General features: G+C 44.5%; 1 protein-coding gene across 2 annotated transcripts; it reads right to left on the reverse strand.

The window, feature by feature from the left end:
- Positions 1–1681: 1681 nt before the first annotated feature.
- On the reverse strand, positions 1682–20233 carry SLC25A20 (solute carrier family 25 member 20). Of its 2 annotated transcripts, none has more exons than XR_014560642.1 (9): positions 19945–20179; positions 14720–14812; positions 12727–12854; positions 10271–10361; positions 7870–7987; positions 7170–7242; positions 4702–6196; positions 3648–3900; positions 1682–3550 (listed from the first exon to the last, which is right to left on the reverse strand). XR_014560642.1 is itself a non-coding variant. In XM_083725142.1 (9 exons), exons 1-9 carry the CDS (start codon positions 20059–20061, stop codon positions 3488–3490), a joined length of 918 nt encoding a protein of 305 aa, XP_083581268.1. In that variant the 5' UTR covers positions 20062–20233; the 3' UTR covers positions 1682–3487. The 2 variants fall into 2 exon arrangements, 1 of the variants encoding a protein (XP_083581268.1); XM_083725142.1 differs by having other exon boundaries at positions 3648–3772; positions 6087–6196; positions 19945–20233.
- Between the last annotated feature and the right edge of the window lie 1153 nt (positions 20234–21386).

Here is a 21386-nt window from a genome sequence, read left to right on the forward strand (position 1 = left end):
GTGGTGAACTAGTACTGAGTTACTAAAATGGCATGTAAGAAATGGATGTAATTGTAATGAATGAAGCCTTAATGGGTTAATTTCATCAAAACAGAAGTTTTATATTCATTCATTCATTCACCCAGAGTGCGACAGCAACAGCTCTACCATAAACTGAGTGAGGCGACAACAGCAGACTATTTAGAGAGAGGGCTGGAGGTTAGCACTAGACAACCTGTTATTGGGAGCTAATTATGCACAGTTGGTTAATTTACATGCCTTTCTGGTTGGTGTACTTCCGACTTCCTTTTCCAGAATTCTGGGCAGCCCTTGCCTTCTAGAAATGGCTATCAGACTAATTCTACATACAAAGTGATGGTGTCAGAACAAGCTGTTGTCATAGTGGACAGTTCTCTGAAGCCATGGGGGGGGGGGAGCATATTAAATGCTAGGAAAGAGAGAAAATAAAACAGCAAGCACCATTATGCCACCGTAAAATAAATCTATAGCATGGCTACATTTGAAGCACCTTATACAGCAAGGGGTGGCTTTACTCCCAATTCTTATCAGCCCCAGCCAAGATGAGAGTCCAGGCATATTGGGAATTCTGGTTCAGCAACATATGAAGGGCGACAGGTTAGGCACTTTTGGTGTACGATACTGGTCACCCAACTTGAAAACGAGCACAGAGCTGGAAAAAAACAACTAAAATTATCAATGGAAATGAAAAGCTTCACTATAAACATTTGGGGCTTTCCAGTATTTTGGGGGGTGGGGTGGGGGAGAGACTTAATAAAGATTATGAATGGAGTAGAGTGAGAGAATCCTTCCCACCATCATCACTTGTAATCCTAGAAACTCAGGGTCACTCAATGCGGTTGAGTGGCAGCAGATTCAGGACAAACAATGTTGCCTTCATGTTCTGCTTGGGAGCTTGCAGGAAACTGTGACTGAGTGCTTGCTGTCAATAGCAAGGCTGGTGTCAACACCTAGCATCCTTGGGCAGGTGTGCCAGGGCCATGGCTCGCCATCAAGGCCCACAACCAATGCCTGCTCTAATCCCACATTAAAAAGAAAATTCTCCTAGTGCTCCAAGCAGCCATTTTAACCCCTTCAATGCTATATTCCATAGCAACAGCACTATAGAAAATTCAAATGGCAGCTCAACTCTTGATGTCCACAGTTGTTTCCTGCTGCTGCAAGGTTACCGGTAAGTGCATTAAGGCCTGCCAGGGAGCATTTTGAACAGGGCTTCCTCAAACCTGAAGCCTGCTTTAGTTGGAGCTTTGGTTTGATGCAGCAGGGCACAAAATCATAGAATGGTAGAGTTGGAAGGGGGGTTATCTAGTCCAACCCCCTTACAAGGCAGGAATCTCAGCTAAACCATTCACAACAGATAGCCATGTATTGTTTTAATTAGTAAGGCTGGTTCAAGGACTAGCAACCCTGAAGAGGGGTTGCGTTTTGCAAATCTTCTGAGAAAACTGGCCCCTTAAAGCCCCCACTCCCCAAAAAGTACTGTTCCGGGGACAATGAATTACTAATATTTAACCAAATGACCTAAGCACTGAATGATGCAATATACTGCAAAGGAAAGCAATCCTTTGTCTTAGATAGGACGGAAACGACCAGCTTAATGTGTTAATGATGGGCATCATGAAGTAATTTATTAATGTTTTACAAGAGATGAAACCACCATCAGGAAACTATGCACATGATCTTTATTTTTTTAAGGGAGCAGTTACTTTTTCAAAAGCTCATAGGCAGCTTGTGCAGGCTTTATTATCTTACTTTGGTAGAGGAGTATATTCCAGAGAGAGGATTTCTCTTTGGAATGCCTCAAATATACAAGACACAGTGAGAAATGAGCAGAACGACTGACAGCCAGACAGCCAATTTTTAGTTAAAGCAGGATCTCAACTGTCCTGAGGGAGACCTTCAGTCCCAGCAGAGTGAAAGTTCAATTTGTGTGTTTAACAACAGATTCTCACAGACAGCAACAAATACAAAACTATACATCAAGAGAACACGACCAGCCTTTTGGGGTTCCCTGGAGAAGCTAGTATAGGATTTGCATTCCAAAAGAATCTCAGCCCTTAGAACAAGACTCTGGCTCTCATGATGGCAGAGGCTATTTTTAAAATATCCTGGCTGATGTCTATGAAAAGGAAGACAAGTCTCTGCCGATGGTGTAGTAACTCCAAAACGGAAAGTAAACAAGAACACCAAGACCAAATTCTGGCTGAGACTCCTGAACAGGATAATTTTATCCCATTGAAACACTTTACAAATCAATAGTCTTGCCTTTACTGCCTGAGCATGGGATATGCTTCAGCTAAAACACACCAGGCATGCAATAAAGTCCTCTTGAGGAAAAACGACAGTGGAAACAGTCACTCTGAAGTTGTCCTATTTCAGGCTCTTTCAACTTCCAGTTTGAAAACCTCTCTTGACTTTGAAACCACAATACAAGCACAGGTACCATATGTACCAGAATTCATCATTTGGCACCTCAGATATAACCATGAGGTTGGCACTTGTGAAGCTGGTATCACTGGTTACCAGAAAGCACCTATTGAAAGAGTATTTTAGGGAGAAAGGGGGCTTGAAACACCTGTGTTTCTGTGCTGACTGCACTTTCTAACCAACTGTGACAGGATCTCTGAAGAAACCTGGAGATTACTCCCGTATACCTGTAATTTATCAGTTTGAGTTTATTAGACATTAATACAAGATTCTGAAGCTCTGTTAATTTTATATCTGTTGCGTCCAGTTCTTGAGCTTTCAGTGTGTGAAGAACTAGTTCAAACCAGCATGCCGCGCCACAGTGTGGGTCATACACCTCAAGGTAAGAAACAAGAGACTTAAAACCAGTACCTGCCATGACTGAGTAATGCACAAGCCCCACTGAAGTTTCTGGGACTGCTGAAGTAACATCTGTGTTCATGTGCAAGTCTCATTCATTTCCATGCTGCTTGCACAGGAACTTTAGTGGCAGTCTGTGTAGTGTCTGTAAACCAAAGCTAAACAATCTTCTTACATGATTGCATGCACTTAAGTGTGAAGTTTATCCTGAGAATTAAATGCACAGTGGCTAGATCTCCAACCCCACCCTCCACCTGGTACTATCGCCACCATCCATGCAGTCCTTTACTAAGATTAAAAAATGGGAAATTAAAATATTCCTTCTTTATTTCCAAAAGAGGCAAAGAAGAAGAAATTTGACACCTATTAATAGCAGTAAGGTTTTCTACGAGCAGCTTTACCCCTATGGTAACTTTGGGTTCAGAAGGCAGGTATGCATCTCAAACTCCCAACGGGGATGAGAATTGGCTCTAGATTCTGAATGGCAACAACAGCCTCCTCCAGAGGTAGCGAGTAAGGCAAAAACCGGTTATTAAAAAATAAGTCATTTATACAGCTTATTTTGCTTCCATTTTGCTTCTCTAATGCAATTGCCTCCTTCCTCTTGTCCTCAGGTTCCCTTAGGAACATGTCCTTCCAGTCTTCACAGACTTGGGGCGAGCCAGTTAAGGAACTTCATGGCGACTTCAAAACCAAGGAAGCAGGCCTGGAGGAAAACACACAGAAAAGAATGAAATGATCAAAATGGAAACAGGGCTTTAAAAAAAATCTACCATCTGTCGATGAGCCCACTGTTCACTTACTGCGTTGGCTGGGAAAGCCCTGATCATCACAGCGGTAAATCCCTTGTACAGTGACGCCACTCCTTCCTCTCGAATCAGCTCCCGCAAAACGTCTCTGAAGCCATTGGGATACTTGCCCGGAGGAGCTGTTGAGAAAGGTAAAAGCATGCAAGTTATGGTTTAAGTCATCTCATGAGCCCCCATCACTGAGAAGCCCTGGCCTGCTAATGCAGCCTTGTGCTCCACCTTCCTCCCTGTTTGCCCAGCAATCACTCTCCCTCCTACAATAAAAGAAAATGTTATGAAAATGTTATATAGATGGTATGTTACACCAGTAAAACTTGGAAAGATGTATAAAGTGAGTAATAAATGTTGGAAATGTCAGGAGAAAGAAGGAACATTCTATCACATGTGGTGGGAATGTAAAAAAAATGAAAGGTTTCTGGGAAATGATTTATAATGAATTGGGAAAAATGTTGAAATACACCTTTGTTAAAAAACCAGAAACTTTTCTGCTAGGAATACTAAGAAATGACATAAAAAAGAAGGATGAGAAGTTGTTTTTATATGCAGTAACAGCGGCAAGAATTTTGGTGGCTCAAAAATGGAAACAGGAAGAAATCCCAATGAAAGAAGAATGGAGAATGAAGTTGATGGAATATGCAGAACTAGACAAGCTTATGGGAAAAATTCGGAACCGGCGAGACCAGAGATTTACCGAGGACTGGAATAAATTTACAGAGTATATTAAGAATATATGTGAAGCTCAATTAACATTTGTAGGTTTTCAAGAAGCTCTGTGATAATAATGGAAAGAAATATTGTTTTATAATAATTGTTAAGATTAATTTGGTTAAAAAAAAAAAACACAGATGCAAGAAATGTGAACAATTGTGAAAACATGAAAATTTCCAGAAATGCTGAAGGAAGTCTGAAAGTGGAAAGATTAGAATTGGATGTATAATTTAAATGGAATGTTTTTCTTTTATTGTTAAATTTGAAAATTTTATAAATAAAAAATTTAGAGTTGGTGCCCCAAGTTGGCGCCCCTATGGGGAAAAAAAAAAGCAATCACTCTCCCTCCTTTCTGCACACCCTCAAATGAGAACTACTGCTGTGGGAGCACATTTTCTGCAGTGATAAGTACTGCACGAAGTTGAGGGTTAGGGAACCTGGCTCCTCCAGCACGGCCAGGAATAATGGAAGCTGTAATCCAGCAACATCTCAACATCTACAGGTTCCCATCTCTAGTTAGAGACTGTGATGCGAGCGACAATGTCCCTGCCTTGTGGGGTGGGGAAAGGGAGATGTTCCTTGAAATCAGCCTTGAAATTAACCACTTGCCACTCACTCAAGTGTGAGTAACTTGCCAGATCCACTGTACAAGCCACACTGTGACAGAGATGCTCAGGCAGGCAAAACTTTCAGAACTTATCTGAATGGCTTGTTGAGAAGGCAAGGCATGGCTGTGGTGAAGACGCAGAACCAGCTTTACAAAGGAGTCCAGGAACGTTCTGGCCCACTTCCCACCTGTCCCATTGACTAACCCAATCTAATGAGCAATCATTAGAGGCATACCAGTGGCCTGAAAATACCAACTTCCTTTATCAGACAGGGATGGGGAAACTTGCATGATGCAGCACTTCAACCCCCAGAAACCACACTGGCTGGGGCTGATGGGAGCTGTAGTCCCCAAAGTGCCACAGGTTCCCCTCTCTTTGGATCCCTGCTCTTTTTTTGCAGGCAGTTATATTCACCACAGCTGACCAGGCAAGCAGCTATTTGCCTCACCAGAAAGCCAGCACCAAGTTTCCTCTGGAAAAAACTTAATAGAAAGCCTCAAGGAGGCTGCAAAATGGGACCATACCCCATTTTGGTTCCAATTCCCATAGTGAATAGAGTTGCAGCTACAAAGCCAACAATTAGGAGGGGAGAAAAGTGAGAATTTGTGCCGCACTAGCAACTCAATGGCCTCAATGGGAAAGGGCAGTCATTGCACAGCGAAGAAAGATGCAAATGTCTCATCAAGCTCCGGATTAAACCAGAGAGTGTGGCACGGGCTGTTGCCCAGAAATGATGCTCAGAGGAACTCACTGAAGAAGACAATGTGCAAATGAAACCTGAAAGAGCTAATCCTTCAATGTGCATTCTTATCCTAAGTATTTTGTGGAACTCAGGGTGGGGAGAGCCATGGATAGTGTTAGCCACACCTCCATGTTTTCTCTAATTACTCTAAGGTGAAATTAGCAATGAGTCACTCAAGATGCACACAATTTTACTGAGCGCTCATTGTTCCAATTTGGTTTCCCTGCTTCATTCTCAGGCAGCCACTTGCCAAAAACAATTCTGACAGGGGGAAGGACTGGATCTCTTTGAATCATGCATTTCAAAAGGTAACGGAAGACAAATACAGCAATCTCCCAAGAGCCCACCTTTAGGTTAGCGACCAAGCTGACTCACCCGTCTGGAAACGAGACTTCAACACATCTGGAGGGATTGCAACAGCCCAGTTAAAAATCCCTGCCATGCCACCTGCAAACAGAATCCTGGGTACACTGAGGTCACGGACACTGCAGAGAAGATTAAAAAGAGGGAGGGAGAAAGAGAGAGAGAGATTCTTCTGTGTCCTCCATCACCAATTACGGTACTTCTGTTGTGAATGGTCACAAGGTGCTCATTCTGCATAAATTTAAGCTTTATCTGCATTGGCACAGACCATGCTTTTTTTTCTTTTCTTTTTTTTGCATTTTATCATTATTTGACACTATTGTTTACAAGGTGGTGGTTGTTCTATATTTTTGCATTCCGAGGGCAACATTTCACATATCTGTAACCCATGAAAGTGCAAACCGTAGACTTCAGGGTGCCACAAGCCTTACTTTTCTTTTCAGTTCCTATTTATGAAGATCACAACTTCTTGGGACCAGAAATGCAACAGACACCAAGGCAGAGGGGACAGGCAGCGGGGAGGTTGGCACGGTGCAAGGGCACCAGTAGGGCCAATTCGGACTTCTCCGTTGGTGCACCTATATCACACCAGGCTTCCCACTACCTCACCCCCTGTAGTATCACAGCTGTGCTCCACCCAGCAAGCTGCTTTTGTTGTTGAGTTCCTGCAGAGCGCTGAAAAAAGGGAAACTTTCCTGCTACAACTCAGGTCAGAGAAAGACGTTCTGTCATAATAATTATGTGGATTCCTGCACTCTGCCCCTGTGTCATGCTACAAGGCACATATGACGACGAAGCCACTTAGGCTTACTTTACAGTAAAGTTTACTGCAACAGAACATGTTAAGGGCTTTGATCACTTCAAATCCTTTATAGAAATGTAATCTTCTTATTAGTAGTAGTGCATTTTTTAAAAAATGGCTTTCCTGTAAACAAATGCAACAAAACTAAAGAACACATAACCAAGTATTTTGATTATTTCCCTGGAAACACTTGTCACTGGTGTTTTTGATAATTAAGCACTGAAGATTATCCTTACTCAGCAACAGGAAGAATTTCTTAGATGTACTGGTGGGAAAAGTAGGGTGTTACTCACCTTTGCCCTTCAGGTGTCAAAATATGTTTAAGCCACTCATAGGTCATGAAGTACATCCCACTGGCTGGAACATCTGGTAAAACAAACGCAAATTCAGACTTAGAGAAACCAGAGGCGCAACCGGGGCCTGACTTGCAAGGAACATTCTGCAAGGAAGGAAATGGCACAGAACATTCCGCCAGGCCCCAAAGCAGAACAAAGTGGGCTTGACTCCTTGATTGAGACAGGGGCAGAGCTGGGGAGAAGGGGTGGGGAGAGGATGGAAAGACAATATCATCTGTGATTATAAATCAGATTATAAACCAGACAGAGGGCCTTCTCGATAGTGGCGCCCGCCCTGTGGAACGCCCTCCTATTAGATGTCAAGGAAATAAGCAGCTATCTTATTTTTAAAAGACATCTGAAAACTTCAGGAAAGTTTTTAATATTTAATGCTGCATTGTTTTTAACACTTGATTGGACCTGCCCAGAGTGGCTAGGGAAACACAGCCAGATGGGCAGGTATAATCTATTATTATTATTATTATTATTATTATTATTATTATTATTATTTACAAAAGGAGCCATTCGGTGCCAACCTCCCCTCTCCCCCTTTAACAATCCAGCTACTTTTATTGTTATTTTAACAAAACGTTAAGAAAAAAATAACATTTACAACATTCCACAAACAGGGCTTTAGGGGCACTTGACCAGCAATTACCTCTCATGAGGGTGAGCACCGTTCCTTTGTAAACACCTCGAATGCCAGCCTCGCGATAAAGCTGTTTGGCACAGTCCAAAGGGCCTCCATATTTAATTTCACCAGAGGCTGCCTGGATCTAAGGGAATTAAAGAACGGTTTTCTCATCAGCTATAACTACATGGTTGTACAAATGCCCCTAAATCTAGAACTCCTGAAAGGCAGCTCTGCAAATTTGATTCCTTCCTCAGAAGTCGACTGTGAGATGTGAGCCGCAGGATGTCAGGTGATGATTGCGCACCAAAGTGGCGGAAATTGAAATCCACTTGAAATACGGTAAATATTTATTGCATATATTTGTTCCGTAGGCCATCACAATTGCATAAAAATACACAAACGGGAAGGATAAGACAAAGTCAGAATGAAAATCAACTTCAAAACTTCCTGTGGTTGCTCTTAATTTTAGCTTGCTCAAATTAATGAGTCGCTTCTGCAAGCCTGGTGTGAACATTCTGTTCAAAAATTCACACTCAAATTGAAATTGAACAAACTATCAGCTGCTCTGCCTGTATCCTTCTTCCCCTTCCAGCTCTTTAACATCTAATTTCCTTACCTAGTCCAAAAAGAGCCTGCAAAAACTTCTGTGAAGCGTATCATTCATAACAGTAATCAAATGCAACATTTAGTGACTTCGCCTTGGGGGGTAGTCAAGCTGTAAACGGATGTATACTTGGAAATAAACAGGCAGGCTGTTTATATGGGGAATGAGAAATGAACCTGCACATTCAATATGTTCAGATAACCACGGGCTGGATAACAGGCGTGTTACTATGGGGAGCTTACAATAAGGTCTGGAGGTCCAAGGCTCTTGGGAAGCCAAGAGCAGATATGCCTGGTGTGAGCTACCCCCATTTCCCTCCCTGATCCAGGGAAACTGATCTTGGGGAAAGGGGAAGAGACTATTCTGGTTTACAAGATAGGGCCCATCAGAAGTCCTCTGGAGAGAGTTACTTGACAGCCAGGAAAGTGTCAGGGTGTACCACAGGCCCCTGACTGTTGGCTCTCCAAGAAGAGAACTCAGATGTAAGATAATTTCACTGCAGTGGGGGGAAGAGGGCTGTAATAAGGTTGAAAAAGCGCTGTCATTGACACAGAGGCAGGTTGCGTCTTTAAGAAAGGCCACAGGCCAAAGCTGAAGCCTGAGGACCAAGGAGAGAATTACGTATCAGTGTCAAATAGGACAGCAGTAGGTATAGGACCCTTGCAAATATTATAGCGGGCCCGTCAACCCTATTGGGAGAACACTGTCCTAACCAGTTCAGCGTAAACATGCTAGGAACCTCCTGCAAGCTACTGCAGGATGCAGAAGCCTCTGGCCAGATGACTGGACCTCTGTTCCACCCATTGCTCTCCTCCTGCTCCTGCACTCGTCACTGCACCCCACTTGTATCATTAAGAAAACATTGCTGGTGGGACTGTGATGTGCCAACGGTTAGTAGTTAGAGGCAGAGCATAGTTTCCTGGCAATTTTAGCATCCTCTCTCATTCATATCTATACCATAGCTGTCAAGTGTCCCTTATTTGAAGGGACAGTCCCTTATTCCAGCGCCATGTCCCGCTGCTGTCCCTTATTGATGGATGTCCCTTAAATGATGTCCCTTAAATTTCAAAGGAAGCAGCTCCTCTCCCTACCTCCCTGCCGGCCAGGGAGGAGGGAGACTCCAACTGTGTTGCTCACCCAATAAGAAGTCTAAGAACGACTGGGGGGTGGAGCTTGCATGCCTTGTGTGTGGCTAGTTATTGCAAGCTGAGGAGGGTTTTGAATGCTGGACGCCATTTTGTTGCACGTGCTGCTGCAAACTTTGCAGTGCAAAGCCAGGCCGGGGAGCCATCTTAAGTTGAGGCTGCATAGGCCTTGTGGTGCATGTGATTCAGATTCTATTCAGTTGAACCTCTGGTTACAAAGTTGGTTGGACAGTGTTCTCGAAGCTACCCAGCATGAGTTTGACCAAACTGCAGGAGGACAGGAAGACTGGAGTGCCTGGAACAGGTGAGGCTGCAGGTCCCTTATTTTGGCTGCTGGTCCCTTATTTTCAAGGCTGCTGGTCCCTTATTTTCAGATCTGTAAGTTGACAGCTATGATCTATACACACTTCTGCACATATGTCTTTTTACACACACACACACACACACACACACACACACACACACACACTCATATGATTAGCCAAGTGGACTGGGGGACATCCAAAACATTTAGAAAACTTTATATTTACATGGTGTCCTGCTAACCTCAGACTGCAGGCTAGAGGAGGACACCCAGTGATAAGAAGGAAATATAAGGATGCAAAGCTTTTGCTAGGGTGCAATGGCCAGACAAGCTTCCTGGAAAGGTTGTGTGGCTTCCTGAAGCCCCTCTTACCTGTAAAAGGCACTTGATTCTCTCTCCCGGAGCCATGATTACGGTGGTGAACACCCCAGAAAGCATGCCTGCAGCAAAAAGCTGGGGATATCTGCATAGGGATGAAAGGACATTAATCACGGGATTTGCATTTTCCTAAATACAGAGTCAGGGAGAGATGTAGTGATGACTCCCAACGTGGATGGTTTTTAAAAGTGAATTAGACCAGTTCATGGGGGTAAAGGCTAATAAATTCATTTATCAGGCTACTGGTCATGATGGCTATATCTAACCTCCAGGATCAGCATCAGTATGCCTCTGAATATTAGTTGCTGAGGGTCAGAAGTGGGAGAGGGCTATTGTGCTCATCTCCTGCTTGTGTGAGTCCCAGAGACATCTGCTTGACCACTGGTCAGCCACCCGTAGGGTTCTTGAGTCCTTACTAAGCCTTGCCATGCCACCGTATTAAATCAACAACTGCTCAGCAATGCGGCATTTTAGACTCTGTTCTTTCAAAGCCCCTTCCATTTCCAGAACAAAAGAACTAAAAATGCCAGCCAACTATTAAAAATACCTGTGCATATTATCAGGGCTGTTCCCTGTCAACGTTAAAAATTCCAATTATGTGCCAAGAAAACTAACGTTCTGAGCAAAATGTAATCATGCAATTAAATGATAATTTCGTCGTCTTTATTTTCCCCCCCCCCAATTTACATCTTACCAGGTGCTTCAGAAAGTACCTCAGAGCAGCTAACAACAATTTTTAAAAATAACAAAAGCCAATTAAAAATATAAAAGCAGCATGAGCAGTCATTACAGAACCATAGTAGCAGCAGATTCAGATAGATCGCTACAAATTTGGAACAATATTTGCATATTCCCCCACTTTAACGCAGGGGTAGGGGAGCTTCAAGCCTCATGCAGGCCTCAGTCCAGCCCTTGGGACTGTATCACGGTCACATCTTCTCTCTCCAGATCACATACAGTGGTACCTCAGGTTAAGAACTTAATTCATTCTGGAGGTCCGTTCTTAACCTGAAACTGTTCTTAACCTGAAGCACCACTTTAGCTAATGGGGCCTTCCACTGCTGCTGCACTGCTGTGTGATTTCTGTTCTCATCATGAAGCAAAGTTCTTAACCTGAGGTACTATTTCAGGATTAGAGGAGTCCGTAACCTGAAGCGGGGTATAAATAAATATGGGTGGGGTATAAATAAATTATTATTATTATTAGGGTGGGGTTCAGTCCTGCAGGGAATGTGCTGGTGAAGGAGACCTCTTTCCCCCACCCCTGTGAATCCACTATGAAGAAGAAGAGTTTGGATTTGATATCCCGCTTTATCACTACCCGAAGGAGTCTCAAAGCGGCTAACAATCTCCTTTCCCTTCCTCACTCACAACAAACACTCTGTGAGGTGAGTGGGGCTGAGAGACTTCAGAGAAGTGTGACAGGCTCAAGGTCACCCAGCAGCTGCATGTGGAGGAGCGGAGACGCAAACCCAGTTCACCAGATTACGAGACTACCGCTCTTAACCACAACACCACACTGGCTCCCCAGAAGGCTAGAACCTCCTGCCTATCTATCACCTGATATCATCATGACACCAGAGGATTAATAGGTGGGCGGCTGCACCCAGCTGTTAAAGCTGGCCCATGGGAAGCAGGGAGAGATAAAAGATCTGGCCCACCAGGCCCAAAAGGTTCCTCACCCATGGAATGGACAAACTCATGGAGGAGAATATTTACCAATGGCTACAAGCCATGATGTTACCTCCAGGGTCAAACTCTCCTGTGCCAGAAGACCAGTCATTGGGTAACAACTATAGAGGGAGGCAACTGCCCTCACATCCTGCTTGTGGGTTTCCCATGGCCATCTGACAGACCACTGTGGGAAACAGGTGCTGGACCAGGTGGGCCTAATTTAGCAGGGCTGTTCTTACGTAAGTCTGCAAAGAGCTGAGGTACGAGACAAATTCTGGGAATCCAGCATGATCCGGATGCACTTAGCTATTTGGAGAACTGAGGGCGTACCAGAAAGATGTGTACGTCGTGGGAAGGTCGGGTTATGTACATCACCAAGTGTAGGCTCAGTGAAACAGTCGTCTCGGCATATAAATAGGGTTTATGTGCTCAGGCCCACTATTACGAGGAGGTGTTACGAGCCTGCCATTATGTAACACACACCACACTATTCTAAAATATAATCCTTCCTAAATAGATGCAAGTTTTGCCTGGGAAGGAAACTATGCAGCAACAGCCCACACAGTGTCTGTTTTCAGCCGGTGCAATCAATCCCACGCTTCCAGGAGCCTTAAAGCTTGCCAGATTTATTCATTTCGCAAAAAAGAAAAAGAAAAAGCCCCTATGTATATTTATAACACGGTTCTTGGCTGCATTGCCGGAATGTGCAACTTTATACGTCACAGTAGCCTGGAATGCCTCGACAGCCTGTTGCTAGATTATCGGAAGTCACTCACGTCAGAACGTCATCGGGTGTCCTCTGCTGGAGTTTTTTCCCCAAGCCAAATCCAAAGAAACACACAGCAAACATGGGAGTCACACCAACAATCGGAGCTGCCATCCCTTTGTACAAACCACGGACTCCCTGCAAGACACAGCAAGGCAGTGGATTACTTTAGCTTTTCTGCAGCGCTTCACAGGGATGCTATTTCACCATCGGATATCAGCGGCAGACCCTATTCAAGATAGCACAAGTAGCTGCTGGGTTATTGTGAGTAAGAAGGGAAGCCCCCAGAAATGGAAACAAGAGGAAATACCGACAATAGAAGAATGGAGACTGAAGCTGACTGACTATTCAGAACTGGACAGACTAACCGGAAAAATTAGGTATCTTCGAGACCAAAAGTTCATCGAGGACTGGGGGAAATTTGTTGAATATCTGAAAAGAATATGTGATGTGCAAACAACACTGGCGGGATTTCAAGAAGCACTGTGAAAGTTGAGATATATTGTTAAAAAGAAACAGGAGCGGGAGGGAAGTTTAATGGCAATATAAACAGAGGAATGCGTAATTGAGAGGTAAATATGGATGATTGCCAGAGAAGCTGAAGGAAGTCCAAAAAGAACCAAATTTGTGGAAATTTTGATAAAATTGTATATTTGTGTTGGAAAATTAATAAAAATTATTTATTAAAAAAAGAGTAAGAAGGGAAGCCAAATTCATCTGCAGCCGTACTTTCTTAAGAAATGCACCAGAGGTTCTGTCCACACATCATGGTAAGACATAAACCATGGTTTATCATGCATGAGCCGATTGCATACGCTTTGTCCTGGGCTGAACAAACCGCACTATATCTGAGCCAGGGATGGTGGTTCCTTTCAATCACAATGGTGACCTGAGAACAAGGTTTGGCAGAAACAACTTCTCCCTTTCCCAGTCTTAACCAGAACTTGGCATTCCCATCTTAACAAGGATTTGAAACAGATCAAGAGAGAATCTAGTTGGCATTAACCACGGCTAGAGGTGGTGCAGATGTAACATTCAACCACTGTTAAAGAGGACAGGGGGAAAGAAGGGGAAATTTGCTGCAGAAACTGGAAGAGGGGAGAGGAGGAATTAGAGCATGGAGCTATAGATTTCAGAACTATAATTAATAACAATCCAGTAATGGAAGGGTTACGATATTCTTCCCTATTTTCTTCAAGGTAAAGGAATGGCAAAAGGATCCTGGGATATCATCCAGAAAGCCCCTAAAAGCACTGGTATAAATTACACATAAATAACCACACATGGCTACAGAAAAACCATTACGTCTACACAGATTGTACATGTGTTGAATGTAGCATCCATATTCACACATCAAATAAACCATAGTTTATCATGATGTGCACCAGCTGCAGTGAGCTTTAGATTTCTGCACTCCTTCTACCTTCTGTGTTGCTGGAAAGAAGCATTCAGGAGCATTTAACTTCACTTTTAGTAAGCCATTACTTCCCATTCCAGCCGAACCTGGGATTGTAGATGGACACGACTGTTTCAAAACAAGCCAAATCCATAGGTTATGAAGCTGGTTGGTTTAATCAAACCAGAGTTAGCATAATCCATGATCCCCGGTTTGGACAAAAAGGGGAAGTTGTGTTTTACCAAGAGCAAAATCTTTGTTCCAGTCACAGAAGACAAGGGGAGCAGAGAGGAGCCTAAGGGTCACTATGGGTTGGGCACAACACAATAAACCTTATCATGAAGTACAAACCAGCCCCAAAATGTCAGGTATCACATCTTCACAATTACATGTGCTTAGGAGTTGGACAATTACCTTTTACCTTTACAGTATAGCTAACTAGTTCTCCTGTCAAAAATAATTTCCCACTGAGTCACTTGAGCATGAGTCATTTGGTCTGATAACCCAAGAAGCTCTCCATCTTCAGCAAAACATCATTCTGACACAATTTGATTTGGAGAAGCAAGTGATGTTTCTGACAGGCATGACAATTGAACTGACACAATACCTCGGCGACAAGAGTCTTTCTGAAGCAGTCAAAGGTCCCAGAGTAGAGTGCAGGCTGCCCAGGCAAAGCTTTCGGTTGAGTCTGTAGCCTGACCTGCAAAACAAGTTGAAAGGGGGAGGGAATGCAATGAATGCAAACATTCTCTCTTATTACTGGGCCCTTTTTATTAGGAAATTGGTTTCTAATAGAGATGGCTAGCCACCCACCCATAGCTCTGGTTCCCTCAGGCACCCTTCTCCTAACCCATCACATGCCCCTCATGTTTTTCATCTTCAAATCCACCCCTTACCTGATGAAATAGAGTGCTGTGTAATGAGATTGAGGGGCGGCGGGCCTAATAAATTGGGACTGACAGGCATTCGGCTAATTATACGGCTGAATAAGAGCTGCAGAGATAATGTACAAAATAAGCCAAAGAGACAGCCTTCCTCTGTCAAGGTTGGGCCAGAGCCTAAGGGCAGGATCTCCTGAAACTCAGACCTGGGAGATTAAGGATTCATGTAGATTTATTTCTGGATGAGGCGGCTAACATGCTCTGTATTACTGAGACCTAAGTTGATGAGCTGGGAGGAGATGATTTCTCTCAGCTGTGCTCACTTGGGCAGTCAATTCACTACCAAATCAGGCTCAATGTTCAGTGAGAACCTAGTCCTCTCTAGGACTCCCATCTGTCTCGCTCAGTTTCCTGTCAAGATGAGCGCCATCTTTGAATGCCTGATGCTGGGTAATCAGGGCAGATTAGGATTTCCACTGATGTACCACCAATCACTGCAGGTTCAGAGTCTCCCAGCCTGACCTGATGCGGGTTAGTGCTGAGGACCCTAGCAAAGTTAATCATCTTCATCGTTATCATCAGTGCTTTTTTCTGGGGGTACGCATACCCCTAAACATTTTGTGAATCTAAGTTTGGCCTCCTTGAGAGGCAGTTATTTCAATATGAGTAGGAAAATGAGAGTACCCCTAAACATTTTTTAAGAAAAAAAAAGCACTGATAATAATAATTTTATTATTTATACGCTGCCCATCTGGCTGAGTTTCCTCAGGTTGTCATGGGCAAGCTTGACATCCTTGTCCAGGCTGCCTTAACTTGGTTTTTGGAATCCCCACAATGCTTTCTGTTCCTTGCAACCACTGTAAGAAATTAGCTCATTAAAATGCCCGACTACAGTGGAACCTCGGGCGGAGCCACGTCCGCAACCCACAACGTTCGCATCTTCAAGTGCCACGTCTGCACAGGCACAATTTGGCGCTTCTGCGCATGCGGCGAAACCCAGAAGTAACCCGTTCCAGTACTTCCGTGTTTTCCGTGGTCTGCAACCCGAAAACACATAACCTGAAGTGGCCGTAACTTGAGGGATGACTGTACTTTTGACAATATTTGACCCGTCTGTTGAAGGAGCGTCTCCACCCCCATCGTTCTGCCCGGACGCTGAGGTCCAGCGCCGAGGGCCTTCTGGCGGTTCCCTCATTGCGAGAAGCAAAGCTACAGGGAACCAGGCAGAGGGCCTTCTCGGTAGTGGCGCCCGCCCTGTGGAACGCCCTCCCATCAGATGTCAAAGTGATAAACAACTACCTGACATCCAGAAGACATCTTAAGGAAGCCCTGTTCAGGGAAGTTTTTAATGTGTGACATTTTAGTGTATTTTTGGTCTCTGTGGCTGGGGAGGCCCAGCCAGATGGGTGGGGTACAAATAATAATAATAATAATAATAATAATAATAATAATAATAATAATTAATGAAATCCCCCAGAGAAAAACTGCTTGAGAAAACAAGAGCTGAGGTTTTACACTTTCACAGGCCAACCGCACTGGGGTTCCTGAGACTCATCCGCCACCCACCTGACGAGGTTATGTCGGGCAAATTCCAGTGCTACTATTGATCGCTGCTCTCAGCAAAAGGACTTGCAGCTCAATGCTTTGATTGCAAAAGGCCCCATGTTTAATCCTCGGCATCTCTGGGTAGAGCTGGAGATTAACTTGTGCCAGAAAAGTGCCAGAGGGAAGGTGGTCAAAGGGTTTGAAAGAACTCGGTATTTTAATGTTTAAAATCTTTATGTTTTATATGTACAAAAATGTATTTATTTATTTGAAAAAAAGAGAAAAACTCGTGCCAGAAACCCTGGAAACCTACTACCAATGGTCTGATTCAGTATAATGAAGCTTCCTTTGTACTAAAACTATTGATTTTGCCTGGGCTAGGGAAGTGTATCACTTCAGTTTGTGGAAGTTCTGGGGTACAAGAACTCCTCCACTGATCACATTCGTCTCAATTCTGTGTGTGACCATGCCAACATACAAAGGGCAAGTCCTCCACACTCCTTTTGATATCTGCCCTGTTTAAAACAGTATGCTAGAATCTCCTGGTCTAATGATTAGCAGGAGGACGCATACAAAGGCAAAGTCCATTGTCCTTGGTTTCACAAGGATCAAGAACTTCCAACTCATCCAATTAAGACATAAGATACATTGGAAACGGGACTATAAAAAACAGGATTAAATAGGTTTCATCTAGGTTACAAACCTGTGAGGAGGAGAGGCAGAACATTATAAACTGGTAGATGAGAAGGCACAGTGACAATGCAAGCAGAAATATTCTGCTGTTAGCACAAATCTGGACTAAAAAAAAAGCTGGAAAAACCCATTTGCACACATTTGCTTTGTACACACAGGTCATGGGGAAGGACGCCGGGAAGCTATGGAGAGCAAAGCCTGAAAATCCTACTTATTAACCACTCATACATTTATCTCCTCTAGAGACTTCAAGGCTGTATGTGCAGCTCTTCCCTGCCCTATACATTATATCTTCACAACAATTAGGCAAAGTTGTATGGCTGAATGGGGATTTGAACCTGGGTCTCTCAAGGTTTAAGATAAAGGTAAAGGGACTCCTTTACCTGACCAAACTGCGGGAGGCAGTGGAAGACAGGAGTGCCTGGCATGCTCTGGTCCATGGGGTCACAAAGAGTCGGACACAACTAAACAACTGAACAACAAAGGGACTCCTGACCATTAGGTCCAGTCACGGACGACTCTGGGGCTGCGGCGCTCATCTCGCTTTATTGGCTGAGGGAGCCGGCGTACAGCTTCCGGGTCATGTGACCAGCATGACTAAGCCGCTTCCGGTGAACCAGAGCAGCACACGGAAAGGCCGTTTAGCTTTCCGCTGGAGCAGTACCTATTTATCTACTTGCACTTTGACGTGCTTTCGAACTGCTAGGTTGGCAGGAGCTGGGACTGAGCAACAGGAGCTCACCCCATCACGGGGATTTGAACCGCTGACCTTCTGATCAGCAAGCCCTAGGCTCTGTGGTTTGACCCACAGCACCACCCGTGTCCCTCCAGGTTTAATCCTGCACAAACCAATATATTAGTCTTCAGCTGCCCTCTCCCAGTTTCTGTGATCTCACCAAGCATTACCCATATACTTTCAAAACCTATTTTCACAGCTGTAAGGGTTAGAACTTTGCTTTAAAAAAGAAAAGTGAACTAAAATTCTTAGAAGATGCTGCATTCAGTACCCTGTACCAAATTCTTCTCTAGTGTAGAAATCCCAAGGGCTTGCAAAATGACTGGCAACAAATATCTTTATCAAGATTGGCCTCCCTAATGCTTCTCCTCCCAAGGCAGGCCACATTATAACCCATGACCACATTTCAGAGAACAGGTATATCTTGTTCTACTTCCATGGTTTGGAAAATAAGTAGGAGAACCAAGCTGAAAGATTCTGTGACCCAAAGCAATTTCACCATATGCCCCATGCACCCAGGCTACATGGTTAAGAGACCTCTAGTGCAATGCTATGTTGAGCCATTGGATATTTTTTACTAATTTTTATTGATAGGATATTTTTTACTAATTTTTATCGATAGTATATCTTTTACTAATTTGTATTGATCAGCCATAAAGTTATGTACACACTAACACATAACCATGTGAACCGAATCAGAACCACACACGAAGCAGATTCAGATAGCAAAGTTTTCAAGATCAGTCTGTATAACCCAACCACATAACTTCTGGTGTTGCTGTTGCCAGTTCAGAGTGGCAGTGTTCAGGAGTATTATTATTATTATTATTATTATCTATTGAATCTGTATACCGCTCTTTATCCAAATATTACAACATAAAAATACAAAATGAGAATACAAAACACACAATCAAAACTCATGCTGTATCTGCTGGGAAGTAAGGGCCCATGAATTCATTGGAACTTACTCCCAGGTCATTGGGGGGAAAACTGCAGCCTAAATGAGGGAGGAAGAAAATTAACTATGAATATGGACCAGAGATCTTACCACTGGTATTTTACTAGTTGCCATTTTTATCGCTTTTTATGACTCAGGCTTTCACAACATTGCTACCCGCCCTATCACAAATAACCAGCTTGCAAAGTTACAACTGGCATGTAGACAAGGCCCTACCTGCGTGCAATTAAGCTGGCACTCCTAGCAGAGGCCAAGACGCATCTTCCCTCCCCCTTGCAAAGGGCACAGCAACACAAACACTTCCACTGCAGTTCCAAACACCAGCAATGCTCCATTACTCTTCTAACACTTTAACTTTAGGAAACGTCAGCAGCAGCAGCTCATACTGTCCATGTTGCTTTCACGACTTTTTATTTAGGTACTTTTACATTTCAGTTACTGAATGCACGAGTTTTGTAAGCCGCTTAGAGGAACTGATTGGTGGTATAAAAAGTAGTCATACATTTTAAAAATAAATGTTGCATTTGGAGGAGGAGAGCCCGAAAGCCACCACATTGCAACTTCCGACACTTCCCTAAGAACTCCCTGTAGCATAAGTGCAGGGCGCTCGGGGAGAAACAGCGAAGTTCGAAACTCCTTTAATTTCCTTTAATGCACCGTGTCCGCGGTGCATGCTGGGAGTTGCTTCCAAGTCTTCCCCCCCTTCTGCTTCGCGCGATGCATGACGGGGGCTGGAGTTCTTTTGAGCCCGCGCCATTCGAAATGCCATTCATCCTTGGGGTGGGGGTGCAATACCGGGGGTCCAGTCTATCTGAGCGTTTCTCAAACTTGCATCCCTAGACGTTGTTTTTTATGGACTACAACTCCCATCATACCCAGCCAGGACGGCCAGCGGCAAGGGATGATGGGAGTTGTAGTTCAAAGACAGAAGGATTTCCCCTCCCTCGCGAGCCTCCACCCGCGCGGTGCGCCCTGGGGCTTGTAGTCCCCAGGTCCCTCTCCTTCGCCCCGCTCCTCACCTTGATGGTGTCCAGTGGGTGTCCCACGAAGACCAAGCAGACGCCCCCGAAGCCGCCTGCGAAGAAGTTCTTCAGGGGGCTGATGGGAGCCTGTGAGGGCCCCTTCTTCTCCGCCATGGCTGCTCCGGAGGCGAGCTCGCCTGTCCTGCCCCGTCCTGCCCTGCCTCTTGCTTAACTACTCCAAGCGACCTTTACCCTCCTTTTCCCTCCCGCAGCCCGTCCGGACTCAGAGCACAGAGAGAAGCCTCCGGCGCGCCTAGAGAGGCCGCAACTCTTCCGGCTTCCGTCGCCAACAACAGCAGCAGCAAGCTGAACGAAAGATAGCAAATGTAGAGTAGGCGCACTCCCCGCCCTCTTCCCAACTTACTGGCGTTGTTTTGAACGACCCTCTATTTTGTAGAACTGCCATAGAGTTCAGTAGGATTACTACTACAGTGGTACCTCGGGTTACATACGCTTCAGGTTACAGACTCCACTAACCCAGAAATAGTGCTTCAGGTTAAGAACTTTGCTTCAGGATGAGAACAGAAATTGTGCTCCGGCAGCGCGGCAGAAGCGGGAGGTCCCATTAGCTAAAGTGGTGCTTCAGGTTAAGAACAGTTTCAGGTTAAGTACGGACCTCCGGAACAAATTAAGTACTTAACCCGAGGTACCACTGTATACGGGACGCGGGTGGCGCTGTGAGTTAAACCACAGAGCCTAGGACTTGCCGATCAGAAGGTTGACGGTTCGAATCCCCACTACGGGGTGAGCTCCCGTTGCTCGGTCCCAGCACCTGCCAACCTAGCAGTTCGAAAGCACGTCAAAGTGCAAGTAGATAAATAGGTACCGCTCCGGCGGGAAGATAAACGGCATTTCCATGCGCTGCTCTGGCTTGCCAGAAGCGGCTTAGTCATGCTGGCCACATGACCCGGAAAAACTGTCTGTGGACAAATGTCAGCTCCCTTGGCCAGTAAAGCTAGATGAGTGCTCAAACCCCAGAGTCGTCCGCAACTGGACCTAACGGTTAGGGGTCTGTTTACCTTTACTACTACTACTACAACAGCCCTGTTTAGGGAAGTTTTTTATTATTATTATTACTACATTTATGTATCCCACCTTTCGATTGCCACCTGTCCTGGGTAATACAGGATTGTCCAGCATTTCAATGTAAAATGCTACATCCTGTATTGATAGAGTTTGTCCTGTAGTTCAGGTTTTCTCTCCCCCGCCCCGCCCTAGGTTAGGGGCCCTTTCCAAATGCATGGGTTTGAAAGGATGTGTAAAAGATCATGCATTTATTTTTATTGGGTTTTATCAACAAGAATAATGTTATACAAATAAGTATACCAGAGAGCCAGTGTGGTGTAGTGGTGAGCAGTGGACTTGTAATCTGTTGAACTGGGTTCGTGTCTCCGCTCCTCCACATGCAGCTGCTGGGTGACCTTGGGCCTGTCACACTT

Source organism: Podarcis gaigeae, assembly GCF_964106915.1.
Source record: "Podarcis gaigeae genome assembly, chromosome: 2".
Lineage (NCBI taxonomy): Eukaryota > Metazoa > Chordata > Lepidosauria > Squamata > Lacertidae > Podarcis > Podarcis gaigeae.

What these genes read in the sequence shown, in the direction of transcription:
- SLC25A20 (XM_083725142.1), bottom strand. Translation starts at nt 20,061, where the DNA reads ATGGCGGAGAAGAAGGGGCCCTCACAGGCTCCCATCAGCCCCCTGAAG. An exon ending in ACCCACTGGACACCATCAAG is followed by an intron (nt 14,813 to 19,944) that starts GTGAGGAGCGGG and finishes CTTGTTTTGCAG; the next exon opens with GTCAGGCTACAGACTCAACC. An exon ending in GGGCTTTCCCAGCCAACGCA is followed by an intron (nt 3,551 to 3,647) that starts GTAAGTGAACAG and finishes GTTTTCCTCCAG; the next exon opens with GCCTGCTTCCTTGGTTTTGA.